This window comes from Mus caroli, chromosome 12 (genome assembly GCF_900094665.2).
Source record: "Mus caroli chromosome 12, CAROLI_EIJ_v1.1, whole genome shotgun sequence".
NCBI lineage: Eukaryota > Metazoa > Chordata > Mammalia > Rodentia > Muridae > Mus > Mus caroli.
In genome coordinates, this window is record NC_034581.1 from 97,321,165 (window position 1) to 97,341,749 (window position 20,585).

Below are 20,585 nucleotides of genomic sequence, written 5' to 3' on the forward strand. Positions count from 1 at the left end.
AATTCAGTAGCAGGGCATTTGCTAGAATGTTCAGATCCTGGGTCACATCCTGAGTGTTACACACACACACACAGATATACATGCATGTGCACACACCAACCAGAGCAGAAACTGCCTGACAAGTGCTTCAGCACTCGGCAGCCATCTTTAGAATGCTCGCACACTGTCTAAAAGATGGGATTTTTGTTTTGTTTTGTTTTTGGAGACAGGGTCTCACTATGTAACCCTGGCTGGCCTTGAGCACACAGGGGTCTACCCACCCCTTGCTCTAAGTGCCAGTATTAAAGGTCTTCCAAAATGAGATGTTTTTAATGGCTACAAAAAACCTGATATGAACAGACACTAATTTACACAACTTTCCCATCACATGTGTATTATTATTAAAAAAAAAAGAAGAAGAAAACAGGAATGAACATAAATTTGTCTATTTAACATCCAATTAAGTGGCTGAGAGTGAAAATAATTTTCTGCATTTAAAAAAAAATAAACAACCTGTACCTTAGTTGGGGGAAAAAAAACCATGTACATTCTCTTTTAAAACAAACAAACAAACAAACAAGGAATTTGCAAGCTAAAACCCTTAATAAGTAGAAATCGTGAAGTTCTCTCCGGTGAGGCTGTATAGCTCCTCCCAAATCATGTGAGTCCTTTCACAGGCCACGTTGTCCACAGCAAAAGATGAAGAGCAGTGACTGAGAGTCCTTTAGCATGTATCAGCTTTTGTCATCACTGGCCTCTGATGACCACAGAGAAAACCTCACATTCAGAGCCAACCAGACTGTGGTGGTCATCTGTACTGGCCAGTTTTGTGTGTCAACCTGATACAAGCTGGAGTTATCACAGAGAAAGGAGCCTCCCTTGAGGAAATGCCTCCATGAGATCCAGCTGTAAGGCATTTTCCCAATTAGTGATCAAGGGTGGGAGGACCCATTGTGGGTGGAGTCATCCCTGGGCTGGTAGTCCTGGGCTCTATAAGAAAGCAAGCCAGGGGGATACAAGCCAGTAAGCAGCATCCCTCCATGGCCTCTGTATCAGCTCCTGCTTCCTGACCTGCTTGAGTTCCAGTCCTGACTTCCTTTGGTGATGAACAGCAGTATGGAAGCGTAAGCCGAATAAACCCTTTCCTCCCCAACTTGCTGCTTGGTCATGGTGTTTGTGCAGAAATAGAAACCCTGACTAAGACATCATCCTTGGAGGTACTAGTCTGCTGAGGGTCAGCTATGGTCATGTGGTCCCCAAAAAGCCACTGCTTAAATGGGGTAATATTTTCCACAGGCTCTTCCCACTCTAAGGAATGGAATCCTACGAAAAAGCCCATGGTGCTTATTAGCACCAGAGAACCAGGAAGAGCTAAGAGCTGAAAGAATGATGCCCCCTTTATCTGGGGCCAGCTGCTGGGGACACTGCAGAGAATGGAGCAGCAGGGGGACCTGACTGGGCTGGTCACTCTATACCTTTAATAAACCTATTAACTACAAGAACCAGGCAACAATATTATACTAGTTCCCACACCTGGAACTAGGCAGAAAACGTTCTACAAATAACATTTGCAAAATTGAATAATTGAATAACTCGGTGCTGTGATATCTATGGAGAAATGTACTATGCAACCAAGCAACTGCCCCAGCTCTAAATTAGCCAGTGACCAAGGACAAGTCCTTGTCCACTGAATTCAGTACACCTCTCTGTCATCAGCATCTTCTTCTCCCTGGCAGTTCTTCCTCCAGTCCATGGAACCCTGGAACCCAGAAAGAAACAAGGAACTGACCCTCCCAAATCCACCCAGGTACCTTATCTGCTACCTGACCTACCTCCCTTCATTGCCGTGGTAACTATAGCTGTATCTCCCTTAGCCCTGCTATAACCCCAACTTCCTGCTAAAAATCTGGCTTTTTGCCTTCCAAGCCAGCTTTTTTTCCTGACAGCTTCTCTGTGCCCTCCAAGGGGGTCCTCTTCCCTGCCAATCACAGCACACCACTTTCCCATCAGATACCCTTCCGTGCCCAGACTCTGCCCCCACCAAAGTTCACCCAGACCCTCAGTAGTAGGGAGAGCTCCCATTCTCTCCAGCTTAACTTCAGGACCCATAGTCCAACCTACCTAGACCACTAATCATCAACAGACACCTTTCCCAGCCTCCAGGGATGGACGCAGGATACTCTTCTAGGCCCCATCATGCTAAGCCGATACTTTCCCATAACACTTAGGGCCCCGTTCATTCTTCACCAAGAGGGATCACCATCTCTACAGGGCCTTCCAATGCTGCCGCTGAGGCCACAGCCGCCGTCGCCACCTCCTCCTCCTCTCATTCCCTCAAAGACCCTAACCCACCAAAGAAAGCCTGCACCACCTCCAGGGCTTGCCCATCAGCTCCAAGCAGTCATCACCATGGTAACACACACCCCTGAGCACATGGCCTGCTCTTAGAGGTATACGACCTGCTAACTTCTGCTTCTCAGTTTTGCCTTTCCTTGGAGGTTTTAGGTCTGTCAGCTCTTGGTACAGGCTGGTTGCTCTTCTTCAAGACCGCAGTTGGATTCCTGGCACCTACATGGTGGCTCACAACAATCTGTAACTACAGCGCCAAGCTATCCAACATACTTTTCTGGCCTCCACAGGTACTGCATGCATGTGGTACACAGACATACATACAGGCAAAACATTCATACACATTTTTTTTTTTTTTGAGACTGGGTTTCTCTGTGTAGCCCTGGCTGTCCTGGAACTCATTCTGTAGACCAGGCTGGCCTCAAACTCAGAAATTCGCCTGCCTCTGCCTTCCAAGTGCTGGGATTACAGGCGTGCGCCACCACACCCGGCCGCATTCATACACATTTTTTTAAAAAAAAATTTTACAGTACAGCACCTCAGAACAGCTCAGGAGAGACCAGCACAGAGAGCCCGCTCCCTCTTGAATCTGGGGAAGTTACTTGCCAGCCTGAAAAACAGTGGCTGTCCTAAGACCAGACTTCATGATGTCTGAACTTGCCAAGAATTTGGACAGAGGAATCTGTAATTGGCTACTGTACTTTTCACACTTGTGGCTTACTCATTTAAAATAAAAGCCCAGGCTAACAGTCCTTGCCTTCTCGCCCCAGGGGCGGGGTGGTGGTGGAAGCCAGGCTGTGTGGGGGCTTTGCCAGCATGCCAGCTGCAGGCAGGCCGAGGAGCAGCCCAGTCTTTTCGGATCTTGCTCCACTGAGTTAGGGGATATGAGGAAGGGGTAATGAAACCCTGCATAGGAAAGCTTGTCTCCTTAATTCTTCCACAGAGTAACACGGGGCTTTCGATGAGTCCTTGAGGAAGGCCAAGCCTCAAATTCAATAACTCTCTGCCCAAGCTGTTTCCAAGAAGGACTTGTTTCTCCAAGGAGGTGACCACTGCTCTGTGTTAGCCCTTACTCAGTGTAGCAACTGCCTGGCTATGTTTGAGGCTTATAGACTTGGTGGGTCTTTGGGCTTGGACTGTGACTCTCAGGCAGGTCCTACTGGGTGCATACAGCTTACCCTACCTGGGGAAGTTTCCTGTCTGACCAGATGGGATGAAGATACCAATGTCTTGGACCCTCTGGGCCTCTGGTCACCTACTGGCGACTGGCCACCAAGGTGTCCAGGCTGTCATATAGAGAGTGACGCCTGTTCAATCTACGCCTTGTACCTTACCTCAGCCCTTGGGTTCTGCCCACTGCCTCAGCACTAAGCTCAAAGCTGGGATCCTGCCTCTCTACACCAGGCTCACTGGCAGCCCCTTCCTCCTGAGTCAAACTGAGCAGAAAGTGACACAGCTTAGAGTAAATCATGTCATGAGAGGCCAGGGAAGCCAAGGGGACCTCACGGGTCCCCTGCGGGAAGACCTGCAGAGCCTCGTGATGGCCTGCCGCTGTCCCCCTTTAAGGAAGTACCTGGTTCTGAGATGTAAACAGCCTTCAAACCAAACCCCAAGATTAATGTTTAAAACGGGTCTCCAATGGCCGGTTTTTAAGCTGACATCTGAAATGTTTAAACACTTGCGGAGGATGTCATATCCAACATGAAGTAAATTATTAACATTAGAAAGTAAAACTGTTATTATTCCCCTTTTAAATGGTTCCAATGTGGTCTAAATACCCTGGCGATCTGCGATCCGCTGTCATCCATTTTCTGATTATATAATCAGCCCCTTCTTAGACGGCTGGAAATCAAACACTGCTCCTTTTTCTTCCCCACTCTTCCCTTGGAGATGTTTAAACTGTCAGGGTATTTTACACTGGAAAGTCTCTTACTAATTATTCTACAACACCACTGAGCTAAGGAAAGGTATGTACAGAACTGTTCCTCCCTCAAAGACTTTTTAATGTGGTCATAAAGCTCTTACACACGTCAGAAGTTTCTTCTCGAGTGTATCATTATTGGTTATGAATACATAATTGATCAACATGATCAACATATACTCAAAACTGCACAAGTAACATGCATAAGAAGAAAACTTTATTAGAGAGGCAACTTTGAATAGGCGCATGGGACTTTTTAAAAAGTCATTTCCTGCATCTGCAGATGAGTGCTACCTACTGACAGAATAAGACAGTTTTACGTCTGTTTCAGCTTTCAGTTCTTACAGAAACAAGTGTTAAAAAAAATCAAGAAGGCAGGGGGATGAATGTCAAATCCACCACCCATGTACTAGCCAGCTGATAACTGATAACTGATAAGCCGGTCCTCCTTCGGTTTTGTGACCAGCACCATGGAGCTACCTCCAGTCATTCTCAGGGTTATCATGAACAGCTGCCTTCCTTGATGATGAGGGCTGTGTCCTTGGGTCCCACACCAAGGTACAGCTCTGCAGATCATCAGCCTCTGTGTGCCAGGCTCAGTGCCAGTCACGTTACCTGACCTGACTCAGTCCTCAAAAACCTGGGACAGGCCTGCTGACGATCTCACTGTGCAGACTGGCAGGCTCCTGGCACTGCCCAGGCCACCTTGTTCTTCATCTCCACACACTTCCCTGGCGGGAATGGCTGGGGCAGACAAAGGGATCTGCCAGCTATCACTGCTGGGCATCATGTGCTCACACCAGCTCGGCTTTAGAATATAAACAGCCACTTCCTGGTACACCACAGTCCCCATAAACGCCCATCACTGATGCCGCCACTGTGGCTAACAGGTAACCGGAAGAGAAATGACTTCTGTGACCTGGAAAAACGGGCAAGATCTGCCCTGGGTTATTCATGCTTAGGTCCTGAACCCAGGTCCTACTTCCACTTAGACAACAGCGAACGGCCAGCAATGCTAGGGGGAGCGTATCTCGTAAGTGGATCATCTGTTAACACAGAAAGGAGACCACACTGCTGTAAACAAGCCGACCCTAACTCAGCCCTAACCCCACCACCCACCAGCTGACCTCTCCAAAAGGCCACAACATCTTGAGCCTCAGTTTCCACATCTCTACAAGAAAGATACCTCTTCCCATATAATCAGGATCTGGTGGATGCTGGGGTGGCTCATACACCCCTAACTCTCTAACTCATTCATGCCTCACCCAATGACCAGCACCCTGCCTATTTCCAGCTTCCAGGAGCCCACATCCTGGGATGGAGTGAACGAAAGCCGAACCGACTTTGAAAATCCAGCCAAGTGATTTGCTTTCCAGTTTTTGCAGAGTCTCCCCCAGTGTCCTCCAATCTGAAGCTCTCTCTCGACTCTCCTGGATGCCAGGAGGAGGTGTGGGAACAGGCATTGCCGTTGACTTTATTTTTAGATGCCCAAGTAGAAAGCGCTCAGTTTGGCTTCACTCCGTGCCCAAACACCACTTCCTCCCTCAAGCCGTCATCCAAATGAACAACAGACACATCTTGAGAGATTTCAGAACCCTTTTGTCTGGCACACTCTACACAATGGCTCCAAGGCTCCTGTCCACCCCCGGTTAGGGTACCAGGAAGCTCTGGGGCTGGCCAGGTATGTGCATGCCTGCACTGGGAAACCCTTTCCTACAGCTGTGGAGTAGAGCCCTCCTGAAATTGAACAATGAAGAACTCTGAGGGTGTATGCCCTAGCAGGCTTTCTGGAAACTTCCTCCAGATGTCTGCCTTCAGCCTTGACCTGGTCTCCATCCCAGGCAGCCCTCTGCAGATGCATGAAGACTCAGCCGTCAGAGTAAACCCAAGCGTGGACAGCTTGGTACATAGTCAGGTTCGTTCTGTGCAGGGACGGTGACACAGGAAACTAGGCACAGCTGTGGTGCACACGTTATAACCTGCCCCTCACTATGAGTCTATTAATCTGAGTTCACATCTACCACTGTACCGTCCGTGGAAAGACATAACCATGGGGGCCAGTGTCTCTTACCAGAATATCCACAGGTAATCCTGGGCCCAAGCTCTCTCAGACAGGCCAAACGTGCCAACCGTCCTGAGATGCCGCTGCTGGAGCCTGGATATCCATTTCAGGGCCGTCTCTCCATTCTCTCTTCTCCTGCCTTCATTCTATCCATACTTGCTTTTCCCTCACCCTCCTTCCCTTCTTCCATCTACCACTCCTCCCTCTATCCAACCATCCCTCCTTCTTTTCCAGCCAATGAGCTCAAGACTGAGCACAGAGGACAGGATGACAGCACAGTCATCTAGGCTGTACTGTCCCTTCATCCTTCCTAACACAACTTGTGTTAGGAGTGTCTTGACCTCCAGGACCCCTGGCCCTTCCTACTCCTCACCCACCGTAACTCTCCAAAAAGGAACAGCCAGCAGCAAGTCTGTACCCAGCGGGGGGATGGGAGGGAGTGGGGGGGGGGCAGAGCTATGTCAGATCTCCAGGAGAGGGAAAGTATCACAATCCAGGTGCCCATATAAAGCAGTCAGACACCCAAACTCTCCCAAAGACAGATTAAGTGCACGCTTAGGTCAGCACATGGCAATGTGAAGAAGTGGTCTCACTCACCTGCACGACTTCTATCCCTCGCTTCCTGCAGAGAAAACAAAAAGAAAAAGAGTTACTTCAGCAGCAGGCAGGTGCCCTCTGCAGACAACCCACTATAGTCCGCTGAAAGCAGGGCCTGGAACCAACAGCGGCATGAGGGAGGGCGGTGGCTCAGGCGTCTCAGGGCAGGCCTCTCCGGCCAGCAGTCTCAGAAGAACCCCCTTTCAAGGACAAGGTGTATGGGCCCTGTGCCCCAGTTCCCCCTCACAACCTAGAAGAGATGGCCAATTTGCAGGGAACTTGGCTGGTGCCCTATAGAACTGACAGCAACTATCACCCCCAGCCCCTGAGCCAGACAGGTCTTCAGCAGTAAGAGCTCTGGCCTGGACAGCCCCAAGAGTCCCCTGTTTGTCTCAACTATTACAGGTGGATCGCCAAGACTCTCATCTCGACCTAAACACTCTGTCCTGGTTTCTGGTTCCACCTCGGCCAATCACGCTGGCCAGCCACTTTCCCATTTGTGCTAGTCCAATGACCTCTAGCTGACCATATCCCCTGCCTCTGCCTCCTGAGTGCTGGCATTAAAGGCATGTACCACCATACCTGCCACTAACTGTTTCTCTGTGTAACCAACATAGCTTTTGTGGGTTTTGTTATGGTTGTTTGTTTGGAGACAGGGCTTCTTTGTGTAGCCGCAAACTATCCTAGAACTAACTCTGTAGATCAGGCTAGCCTCAAACTCAGAACTACTCAAGAGATCCATCTGCCTCTGTCTCCTGAGTTCTGGGATTAAAGGCCTACCACCACCACCACCACCACCCAGCCATTATTATGAACTTTTAACATACAAAGAAGTGGGTTTCACTGTGACATTTCTATACACATATGTCCTTACACTTTGCTGTTATTCCTTCTTCGTGCCCACTCATGTCTGCTCACTTTCCTCCCTCTTCCTGTTCCCACGTCATGCACATTCAGCCGCCCTCACTACCTCGCCTCTCCCTCATCTAGTCCTCAAGCATATCCCTAAAGGATATGCTGCAGTTTGCTGCTGCACCATTCACAGCAGGCAGGCTATGGGATCAATAACCTACAGCTCTGTCAACAGAAGAATGCACAGAGAAATGTATACAGTGGAATTCTATCCTGCTGTGAAGAGAAAAGAGACCATGGCATCTGCAGGGGAGTGAACAGAACTAAAGTTCACTGTGCTAAATGAAATAAGCCAGACTCAAAAAGACAAATATGTTTTCTCTCACGGTGGGATTAGCCTGGGCTTTGTGTCCTCCATCTTTCTTCCTACCGTGTATCCATCACCCTGGTCTCGCTCACGCCCTTCTAAGCACATGGGTTCTGTGTACAGCTTCCTGGAGCATACCATACCAAGGCTCTCTGCTCCACTCGGTCATCGACCTGCCTCGAGTTTCTTACTGAAAGCCGGAGCTAGGACCATCTCTGTGGGCTCCAGCATGCAGGGCTGTCTCAGTCCTCTCCAGGGTGCGTGCACAGCATCCAACCTTCCCCCCACCCCCACTCACACAATATACCCATGATCCTGTGCCTCCATTCTTCCAGTTCTCGAGTATAGACTACTGCCGCTCAGGGAGAAATAGCGAAACCAAGACCCACAGAGCCTCAGATGGCCCATAAGAATATTTTGCTGAGAAAGGGCAGATGCTTAGAAAGAGGAGGCTGGGTCCAAGCAAGGTCAGGGGCCTGCAGCTTACTCACTCACCTGGGCGCCCTGAGACGGCGGAACTGAGTAAAATGAAAAACTGTGCCCAGGCCTACTTCTGGTGCCTACCAGCCAACAGCTGCTCATAAAGGGCTGCTGTCCAGTAGAGCTATAAATATGGAAAAGCAGCTTAGCTCCCGGGCCTGGCATAGCAATCAGAGGGCACAATAAATGCCAGCCTGCATCCCTGAGGCCTCAGGAAGCAGACAGGGTCTCCCCTCAGCTGAGGTCACCCTCATCACTTCTTACATGTTTGCCAACGAGCTGCTGGGCAAGAGCTTCCTGAGGACCAACAGAGGGGCTGACAGAGGAGACAGTCAGGCTGAGGGCCACTAGAACCAGCTGGGTCAACTGAAGGAAGCAAGGGCTAGCGTGCCCTTTAACCCTATGTCCCAAAAGGACCTGGCCCCAAAGAACCCAATGAGGGAATTCGACGGTTGTCACCACTGGGGATTCTCGGGTCATTTCATCTCCCTGCACCTCCTGAAGGAATGGCAGGCAATACCTACCTGCTCCCATGACTGCACAAGGCACAGGCCAGACACACACCAGCAAGGCCTCAGGCCACCCGTGCCTACAGCAAGGGGACAAAGTCATGAGGAGCCTCTGCACACTGAGAACCTGGATCATCTGCCCCCAGGTCATCCCAGCCCAACTGGAGAGAGAAAACACTGATGCTGGCTCCATAAGCAAGGGGGCCTGTCCCAGGCAGGTCACACAGCCTTTAGCTGCTCAAAGATGCACTCTTAGACATCAACATATAGATGAGAAAGGCACACATCACCCACACCTGGAGGGGCCAGTTTCCCTCTGGGTAGAAATATGCTGATATCTAGATGATGTCAGCATGTGGCTCTCTCCTGCTAAGCCACCTGTAGTTGCTTCCGATCACCCCAATCCTTGAACAGCAATGGGGAGGTCTCTAACTTTGAAAACAGATGGGATGCATCCAACAGAGCAAGTGAGGAAGCCTGGCAGTTATCTCTCACAGAGGGCTGAGCTCCCTGGGAGCCCAGACAGCTTATCCAGCTCAGACCTCTAGGAAGAGTGAGGACAACAGAGACTTTGAGAGTCCCCTCTCCTTACACAGGCACTCGCAACCTGCAGTCCCACAAGGAGAAAGTCCTGGTCACTACTGTATTACTCAAAGGAGAAGCAAGATGGTGTTCTGAAGGGAGGGGAGTGTTTTCCCAGACTGACTGGCCTGACATAGTTGGGCATGATCCCCAGGTAGGCAAGAAAAGTCTTCAGCCTCTAGGCAAAGTTCTTGAGCCTCTGACAGCTTCATAAACTAGGGAAGAGGCGGGTAGGCGGGCGGGGTGGGGGTGGGGGGCCCTCCATAGCAACCACATCTCCTTCCACCTCAGGAAAAAAAAAAATCAACCTGTAGGGCTTCACTTCAGTTCTTCATCAGGGATTCCCCCAAGAGCAGACTCCTGAAATTCTGTCCTAATCAGAAAATTCAGAAAGGAAATCTTGAGCCTTAAAAACAAGGGACAAGAGGGGAACATTAAAGACGGGAGAGGGGAGAAAAACCAGGGAGCTGGCTGTCAAGTGACTACCGTCCCACCTCATCATCCAGACACACAACCGTTTGAAAGCTTCGGGCTCTGGGATGGCAGCTGCCGAGCTGCCTGGAGTGCTGAAGCGCAGAGTGAGGTACTTGCCAGAAGTGCCACAGACAGGCCGCAAGCCACCCCACCGAAGGAACAACACGCAGCAGTAAACAGAGTCGGGCAGGAAGCTTTGTATTTCCATGAGGAACAACACCAAGGCCAAAAGAGAGCTTCGAGGGGCAGAACCCTGTGTCCCGGACACAACTCCACTGAGAACAATGTCCAGAAGGAGAATGGGGACTTCAATGTCCAGAAGGAGAATGGGGACTTGTGTGCACAGAGTGAATCCAAAAGCACCACACAATGACCTCAGCAAGGCCTCAGGGCAAGGGCAAAGGCAGCTGAGAGGAGGGGCTGGAGAGAAGGCAGACTTCTCCATTGTGTCCTTGACAGAGAGAATGAAACATCAGGCAGTCTCCCAAGTCCTTCCCAGAGACAAGCTGAAGTGACCCGAGGCAGGGCCACACCGTGATCACCAAAGACGCTCAGAACTGAGGTTCTAGGCCAGGGTCAACATCCGGGTCCTTGGGGGCAGGGCAGAGGGCCCAGGCTACAGTACGTACTGGTGCTTCGTATTTCCTGTTTTCTATGTTCGATAATATGGGCAAATCCATTACTTTCAACAATACCACGAAAGTAACAATAAAAGGTAAAGCTTAATAATTTAAATGTTATTAAAAGCCTGTGCCTAGGGGACTTTTTTTGGTAAAATTAGTTCAGTTTGGAGCAGAGGTATACTCAAAGTTATAATCTCGTCTTCCAGCTGGACCCCTCCCCAGAACTGCAGGGAGAGTACACCCTTAGGGAACTAAACACTTGCAGAAAGAGAAAAGATGGCCCCTCCTTTGGAGAGGAACAGCTCCAGGTTCAAGACAGTGGCTGTCCACACCAGCAGTCCTCTTCCTGGACTCTTAAGTGCCACTAAGGCGCCTCCTTCGGTCTGCCGTGGGCACAGTTTTTGCCTTGGGTAATGACACATGAACAGAGACAGCATGTATTTCAGGAAGCAGTATTTGGCTGTGACCACTGGACCCCCTCACCAGGTCCTACTGACCTGGGCCAGTCTGCAAAGAAGGTAGTTACCAGATGGACCCTCACCCAGCATTTGGAAGGCTGAGGCAAGAGGACTGTGAGTTTGAGACCAGCCTAAGCTGGGGAGATGCTGTTCCCCCAAACTCCATCCACAAGAGCAGGGGATGCTGCCAACTGGGAGTGGTGCCACAAGCAACCAGAAGACAGACTCCATAATGTGCAGGACAGAATTATCTGGCCTAAAGTGACCACAGTGCACAGTTAAGGGGATACTGCAGAGGGAACATAGCACTGGAAAGTAGACGGAGCCACAGTGGACTCTGTAAGAACCTGAGCTAGGCCTTCAGTGTTTCTTGAGCATCTGTCCCTGCAGCCTGACCTAGCCTGCCCTGACTGACAACTGCCATCAGGAAGCAGGGGTATGCCCTATCTCTACACCCCCAAACTTTAAACTCCTAGCTGGTAGCAGATGAAAAAGCAGCCTACAAGGTACTGAACAGCCAGTAACGCCAGACTCTTCCCTCACCCCCACTCCCATAGTTCCCTTCTCTAAGTCACCTAAGCCTCGCCCACATCTGGGCTTTCCCAGCCTTATGCAAATGCCTGTCTTCACTAGCAAAGTGCAGCTCACCCGTAATGCCACATACACCAAGGACCCTTCCCTCAGTGGCTCGTCAGCTGCACCACCAGCTGACACTGCCAATGAGCGCCCGTGAGGCTGCAGGCAGTGAGGCCCCGGACCCAGAGGCTAGTCTTGGTTTTTGCCTTCCCTGCCCACAGCCAAGCCCAGCAGACACCACACTGCACGAGTGCCCCCTTTCCAGACTTTCAGTGCCAGGCTCAGCCTGGAGCCGCCTGCCTGCCTGTGCCCTCCCTGGAATCCCCGTTCCCTTGCCGACTGCTCTGTGATTTGGATTTCCCTCCTGTTTAACAGTGCCAGGAACTGAAATGGCCTGATATAAAGACAACATATGAACAGAATTTTAAAGCCAGTACAAACATATGAATTGTTTGGACAGCAGCAGAAAAAGAACCAGATAAACTGGAAGCTGCCATGTATCTTTTTTTATGGGATGGGGGTTCATTCCTTTAATTGAAAATCAGCCACCTGAAGACCCTGCCCATACCATGTGCCCCATCCAAGGGAGGCAATCAGGCCCGTGTGTGGGTCTCAGCACAGATGAAACAACCTGACTCATCAAACCCTAAGATCCGAACAAGCCAGTGGGGTCCGGAAGTGGCTCTTCTGGTGACCCTACACGGGCAGAGCAGATGACTCACTCACCCGACTTCCAGGAGTGGCGAGCATCTGAGATGCACTGCCCATGCAGCCCACTCTTTGGTCTTCAAAGCAGAATCACAATGGGGATGGGGGGAGCCACACAGCCTTCCAGGATAGGTTCCAGCCAGCCAGAAAGGTCTCAGGTCTATCCTTCTCTGACACACCTAAACTCTGTAGAGCAATCTCACCTTGAAATCTTTTGGGCCCTCAACTGGAGGGAAACCAAGGATGAGGAGACCTAACAGAAGGCTTCTGTCAACCTGGCTACCAGTAGACCTTACTGAGACCCACAATGTAGCCTGCTTCCTGGATGCAGTACTCTGAGCCCCAGGAATGCAAGAACAATCCTGACCTGGAGAGTAAGGTAAGCTTTGAGCAGGGAGGCTCTGGAACTCTGAGAGGAAGAATTCTATTGTCCGTGGTTCACGACTTTTTGACACCCACTGTTTACGGAAGCAGCCCTGCACGTAGACAGCAAGCATGCAGAGTACTGACACCAGAAAGGCTACACACCTGTAAGTGAGCTGTCTCTCCTCAGCGGCCAACGCACCTCTCCAACTATAAACTCCTTTCTGGTCCCAGGAGCGCCAGGGGATTCTGAAGCCACACACCTTACAGGGACTCTTGGACATAGATTTCCCTCACCTGACTGTCACCGTCAGATGTTGGGCTTCTCTGTGGAACCCTGGCACAGGAGAACCCCTAAGCCACAGGTTCGATGTAAACAGTCCCATGAGAGGCGGAGGGGTATAAACCATGAGTTGGCTGGTGTGTGTGCCATGGGGTCCCAAGCTCAGCCAACATCCTCACCACCCTCACCAGCAGGAGGCGCCTGAGGGTTCGAGACAGAGCAAGAGGCAGAGTTGGCCTTGCCTGCCTCAGAGGATTGGATTGTCTACACATTGCCCAAACCTTAGTCCCAAGGTGCAGGCAGTGACTTTACCCTTTATCCACTGGTCTGCCGTAGGGTAGAAAGCCAAGAAGCCTGGCTCTGATAGCCACGTGGCCAGAGAGAGTTCTGACCTTGACCCAAAACTGCTCTCTGAGGTTGCAGTCTCACCCCAGAGCCGGATGGAGATGGTCATTGTGAACGAGTACTGTATTTGTAGCCTACGGCTTCCGTAACAAATGAGACACATTGGATCCACAGCGGATAACTAAAAGCAACACAGAACCTTCCATGGCACGGGTCGGCCTGTTCTTCCTTCTCAGGGTGGGAGGGCTGCACTCTGGCCTGGCCTCTCCAGTTCTGGAAACTGTCACACTCTTTGGCCCCCAGCCACATCGCTGACTAGCCTCAACTCCTCTCTTTGGCACTCCCTCCTCCTCTTATCAGGACCTTTGTGACAGCCCTGGGTCCACCCAGCTAATCCAGGGCAATTTCCCTGTCTCGGGATCACCCCTGCTGTGGCACTGTGCCCTCTGACCATGCAAGGCAGCTGGGTCACAGAGTCTGAACACGAAGACCTGGCTATCTCTGGTAGGCTCCTTGTTCTGTCGGCTACAGCACCAAAGATTCAGCGGTGTTTCCACCCTGTGACACGGGACACTTCCTCAAAGTTCCCAAGGTAGAAAAGGGGCAAAGGAAAACCTGCCCAGGAATTCAAGGGGAAGCTAGATGGCCAAAGGAGGAGTTCACGTGTTACCATTCACCTACCGAGTCAGTGAGCCGTACCAGACATTCCCACTGGGGTCCTTGATGAGAACAGGGGGCCCCGGAAGTGGAGGGGACTGATCCTGGACCTTAGAGACCTAAGATAAGAACCCAGGCCTCATACCTTGGCTTTGAACTAGGGAAAGGGGTAATAATCTTGACCCCCCGCCCCAAGTTCATATTGAGGTCAAGGAAAGCCATGTCCAACCCCAGGGCTCCCTGCTCTGAGGCAGGTCCCATCCCGGACTCTGCCAACACTGTGTAGTAACAGACTCTCCAAGCATGGAGCCAGTTGGAACTTAAAACTGGGCCAGCACCCAGGCATACCAGGGCCCTGCCAGGGCCAGTCAAGCTCACCATTTATAGGCCTGGGGGTGTAGTGACCTGGCCCCAGTCCCTGTCCCAAATGCACTGAGCCCCTTGTCTCAACAGGCAGCAACTTGATCTGAGACTCAAGACCCTTCAGTTTCCAGAGATTTTGAAGGCCTGGATATGACCCAAGCAGATGCTAGGCCAACACCTGCAGCAGCTGGGCAGGCTCGTACCCACCCAGCCTGCTCCCCGAAGCCAGAGGAGGGAGGGGTCAGGGGGAGGTGAAGCTGGAGGGGTCTGTGAGTGCCAGGCACTGTTCATATGCTGAACGTCTCCTCCCCAAGCTTACCTCTTGTATCCCCCCTGGCACCCTGCTGCATGGGACTGACTTGAACTCAGGTCCCCAAGGCTGGGAGCAAGCAGAGAACAAAGCCACAGTCTAAATTCAGGACTGTCTGTCAGCAAGGGTCTCCTCAGCCCACAGCGATGTAATGTGGCCTGAACTGGGCTGTTCACCTGGCTGAGGCTCAAGTGCGCTGGGTGAGGCCTCTGGGATATTTGGGAAAGAGTTCTAGACAAAGCTACCTCAGCCATCCCTTTCCCCAAGCCTGATAGAATCCTCTCTTGGAGCCTTGATCCTCGAGGGTAAAGTCTTCCACAACCGAGGAACAGCCCTGACTAAAAGTCAAGGGCACAGAAGACACTCCTTAAGGCGTGACTGGACTCAAACATCCGGGCGTACTGTAGCCTGGACATGGACTGCAGCATCAACCCAGGTCTTCTTGGCCATCCCTCAGCACAGGGCTGGCTTCTCAAGAAGAAGGAACCTTCTAAGAAATAAAGGGGATGAGAAAAATGGGTGGCAATCACAAATGAGATGGTTAGCTCCCAGAGCAAAAGACTGTGAGAGGAGAGTGCCCACACTGAGAGAAGGCTGTGCATGCCAACAGTCAAGAGGAGAGGCAGACGCTCGTGGCAAAGATGACAGAAGTCTTGAGGACACCACCCAACCTCCAAAGGAGCCTGAACCTGCTAACAAGAGAGAAATCAGCTGTAAACAGGGCTATGGAACAGGTGGGAAGGCCTCTGGTAAAGACCCCCACTGCCCAGAGTCAAGCTCCAAGGGCTAGTGCCTGGCAGGCAGGCACGTGCCCCCCACCTCCTTCCTTCCCAGTGTTCATGCCCTGCCAGGCTCTGCAGCTGGGAGTCATGGCAACAGGCCCCAAACATCTGCAGTAATCCCTCAGAGCCCCACACGGGGGTCACAGCAGCCAACGGACTGATGCCAAGAACCAGGGCCCTGTGCAGAAGAAATGACAAAAACAGGAATATCTTTCTCCAACTGGAAGAGAAGAAAGGAGAGGGAGAAGTAAATGCCTGCCAGGCATCAGGGGCAACATATGCAAAAGGCACAGACCTGTGTGCTGTGGGCCAGCAGGCAGGTCTGCAGATAGTGTTCCAGGTACCCTGTGTGTCCACCCTCAAGCCCATGCCCTTCTACTTAAGGAGCATGACTCACCTCACCACCCTGCCCCGGCATACCTTCCTGTAGCTTCTCTTACCACCTGCCAGTAAGGCCCCTAAAAGATGCCACCTCCCTACCCATGGTGCATACCCGGTCTGCTGTGCACTGCTCACAGGCTGGTACACACACACATACACACACTGACCACCTGCCTGTATTTCACCCAAATGCCAGACACACCCCCTTTCTATAATCTCCCACTAAACCCTCTCCCAGGAAGCACCCATCAAAGTGGACAGAAGCCGGGATACCATGGAGCCCAGGGGCCTGCCAGGGCTATCAGTCAGAAGCCTGCTCCAGGTGAACCTCTTCCTCCAGACCATGTGTAGGTCAGCTGTGTCTTGCAACCCACTCAGGAAGGCAGTGGGCATGCAAGAATGACCCCAGATATCAGAGTGCAGCTCAGGGGGTCGTGAGGCCAGTTCACAGTAGGTCAGTTAGTTTCAATTTCTCAGACTAAAGTCCTCTGCGTGACTGGCCTCCCCTTCACCCCCTATACGAAGAGATGGTTTTATTCATTCTGCACTTCCTATGTGCTTCTGAAACTGGTAAAGGGCCAGGCGGTTTCACCAATGGAACTAACAGGAAAGGCTCATGCTCTCAAGGCGGGTGAATAAGCAAGCCCTGGAATGGGTACAGGCTGAAGCCATGAGAGTCTGAGGGTGGAGGAGAGGTCGAGCCTGCCAGGTATTAGAAACAGTGGACACACACAAAGGACCAGAGCTAGGAAAGAGCTGGAGGCAGCAGAATCTAGACCTGAGAGAAGATCCCTGGTGGCTGGGCCACAGAAGGGAAGGACAGAAGTAGCAATCTGAGGCCTTAGAGGCCAGTCCTTTTATGGCTAGACTGCCTGAATCCAGAAACTCACCTTCTGGCTTACGCTCATCTGATCTGGGCTTGCTGTCAACTCACTGCCACTCAGCATCCAAACTGAAAAGTCACCTGCCATCAAGCGCTCCACCAACCTGCCCCCTGAGGAAGACATGCACCCACCTGGAGCCACGCCAGAGTCCAGCCCCATCCTCCTGCTTCCGCCTCTCATCTGTGGCTCCACAAAAAGCACTCACTGTGATGTCCCGGCTGCCCAGAGCTGAAAGGAAAGGCGGGAGGAGGAGAGGAGGCGCCTCTCAGCTGAGGGGATCCCAAGAGCACCGGTTGGCTGATTGCACGTAATTAGGAAGAGGGAAAAAAAAGCTCTTGAAAATTAGCTTCCCAAATGCAGATATAATTGCAAGTGTCCTTGCAGAGTGATTACAGCGTCGGCCCAATAAATGTTTCACCAGCAGCCCAAGCCCTTCCCCACAGCAGAAAGAATGGAGCCAAGGAAGATGCCAGGCCAGGTGGCACCCAGACCAGGGCTTCCAATGGCCCAGGGAAAGAACCAGCATAAGAGCAGCACACGCCCAGCGCAGGGCCGCCCCGAGAAGGCTCCTGGCAATCTCCCTTCTTCCTCACGTTCCCTTCCTCCTCACAAGCTTAAGTGCTCCCAGCTACCAGCAGCCAGACCATAAGAAGGCCAGCCTTGCTGCCTCCCACAGCCAGGTGCTGTGCTCTATGCCTCAGTCTCCCTATCTGCAAATGGGTATGCCAGTGGAAGCTCAGGACGTTGACGGAAGCTGAACACCAGCCCCTCCTACTCAGCTTCCACAAGATCAGTAACCCATCCTCAAATACAGAAGATGGAGTCTAGAAAGGCGAAACAGCCACTGAGTCAGCCAAGCCACGTTGGATGCAACCTAGGTCGGCTCAAATCCAAATCTGTGCTGTCATCACACTGGGTCTTCGTTGGGTTCTGGATGATAGGAAAATGTCTCTCTGGGCTTCTTGGTCCACAGCAATTAGGCAAAGTCAAAACACCAGTGCACACAGACCTCGGTGTCGGCCCCACCCTCCCAGCCAGGGCACTGGGGCCTCTTCAGAACTCTGAGTTGTTAGACTGCAGGTCTAGGCCTGTGGACATGAGGTGCAGGGACACTCTGTAACTCTTGAGAATGTCTAGTATGAAGGGGGTGTGCCTACACCCTACCCTGAGTACCAGAGTACTTCTAGTAACTTTGGTCTTCCTCAGCAGCCACCACAGCAGCCTGTACCACAGCAGTGGCTGGCATCCCCACCCTGGCTGTCTCACCTGTCCACCAGTGGCCACAGGCTTCCCAGGCCTGCCACAGTTCTCCTTAGAACAAAGCTGCAGATCCACAATGGTCACAACAGTGGTGAATGAGATACTGTGTAAACAGGCTCACTCCAACACTTGCTCCAAAAGCCAAGCTCCAGGCTGACGTTTTCCTAGTTCTAGGATACTCCCGCTGGCCCACATTCCCAGCGTGGGGTGGGGTGGGGTAGGGGTCACTCAACTCCTCTGAGAAGCCTTACTTTCCTGGACTGTACAGGAGGGCTAACTCTACCTGAGGGCAGTCCCTGTGGGAGAGGAGCAAGTTAGGATCTGGGATGGCCCAGCAACTCTGGAAGGAGGAAAGAAAACCAGCTATAAACTTACATCCCTATCATCCCCTGCCAGGAAACCAACAAGGGCTAGCTAGGGAGTCTGGAGAAGCCCAAGGCCAACCACAGCTTGCCCAGAGAGACTGTCCAAGATGGACTTATCCAGGGATATTTCAACTGTCCTCACACTGACCTGAGATGCAAGGATTGTTTTATCCGTATTCTGACCCCAGCAGGGCACTCAGGCTCCAAGCCTGACCCCATGCTCGTTGTCAGACGTTATGTGAGATCCACACCTGCCATTCGAGAAGGCGTTTCAATGGCACACTAGTATCTTGAGACCAGGGCAGTAAATCGGGGGATTTACGCCTGTCATCTCGGCAGATACCACTGTGCACATTAAGTGGTAGATAAGAATGTTCCCCCACCCTCGTATACTTGAATGCTTGTCAGCAGGGAATGGAACTTTTGAAAGGATAGAAGGACTAGGACACATGTGGCCTTGTGAGAAGAAGAAAGTTGACACTGATGAAACATGTCTGCCTGCATGCCTGCCATCCTCCCCACCAAGATGAAAATGGACTAAAGTCTGAAACTGTAAGCCAGTCCGCCCTTAAATTTTAAGGGTTGCCTTGGTTGTGGCGTCTCTTCACAACAACAGAACTGTGACTAGGACAGAAGTTGGTACCAGGAGCAGGGTGTCATACATGCACACATGAATACACACCATAGATTATTTTAAAATTTCATACACTGTATTTTGGTTGTGTTCACGCCCCCTGCCCCAACTTCTCCCAGATCTGCCTCATTGCAAACCCACCTGACTTTCCACACTCACCTAACCCAAGCAGCCCTGCCTATATACTCTTGGGTGTGTGGCCATCTCCTAAAGTATCTTTGACCTGCCAAGTACCACACCCTTAAAGAAAACTAACAACAATATTTCTCAAACTGTTTCACAAAATAGAGCGGGAAGGAATGCTATGAAGCTCAGTTATGAAGCCACAATGACTCTAAGACCAAAACCTGGTAGACACAGCAAAAGTAGAGAACTATGTAATACTTACTCATCCCTGAGGGATGCACAAGTCCTCAATAACCTTCCTGCAGATAACATCCAAGAGCTTTTTGAGGCCTGGCATTGTGGCCCGGGCCTACAATTCTGGCGCTCAGGAAGCTGAGGCGAGAGGACCACCCTGAGTTCAAGACCTTGCTGCAACCACATCATGTCATCCCCAACACAAGCTCCCAGCTCCCCCGACTTATCTTGGTGCTCTCAAACTTACTGTCCCTGCAGCCCTGGGATGCCCCACCCTAGCCTTTCAGAAGGTAACTCCTCTCCTACTGCTCAGCTAGGATTCTAGTCTTTAGAAAAGCCTTCCTTGACTACCATGGGAACTGCCCCCAGACTCCGATCTTTGCTCTCAATTTCCTAGTCAATTCCAGCTGAAATTACCCCCTTAACTGCTTGACACACTTCTCTACCTCTATCTGCCTCCACAGATTAAAGTTCCAAAGGACAGGAGGGTCACAACTACCTACAGCTGTAGGTGGATCCCATGACTCTGACCTCCACGGGCATCTGTCTTCAAGTCCATACCTCCATACTGAGTCACAGACACTTAGACATAATTAAAAACAAAATAAATCTTTTTTTTTTTCCCTTGAGACAGGGTTTCTCTGTGTAGCCCTGGCTGTCCTGGAACTTTCTCCGCAGACTGGGCTAGCCTCAAACTCTGAGATCCACCTGCCTCTGCACCCTGAGTGCTGGGATTAGAGGCAGGGACCACTGCCACTTGGCAACCTTTTTTTTTAAAGAATTTAATAAAAAAGAATCAGAAGAGGAAGGAAGACATTTAGAATCATAATGATGTATGTGTAGTGTTGTCTACCCTGGCAAGAAGACTGAAAGAATCTTAAAAATTCAGTAAGATTACAGCCCAATAGAGCATAGCATAGGCAAAAAGTAAATCCATTCTATAGCAATTAAAAATAGTCATTCTCGGGGCTGGTGAGATGGCTCAGTGGTTAAGAGCACTGACTGCTCTTCCAGAGGTCCTGAGTTCAAATCCCAGCAACCACATGGTGGCTCACAACCAT

The 20,585-nt window shown here is 51.1% G+C and overlaps 1 protein-coding gene across 2 annotated transcripts in view; it reads right to left on the minus strand.

The window, feature by feature from the left end:
• Window positions 1-20,585, minus strand: part of Itpk1 (inositol-tetrakisphosphate 1-kinase) — a 136,480-nt gene that overhangs the window by 100,361 nt on the left and 15,534 nt on the right. For both annotated transcript variants that reach the window (XM_029484710.1, XM_021179444.2), the window contains exon 2: window positions 6,909-6,933. In XM_029484710.1, coding sequence (XP_029340570.1) covers window positions 6,909-6,933 — 25 coding nt within the window. The remainder of the gene's footprint in view (window positions 1-6,908; window positions 6,934-20,585) is intronic.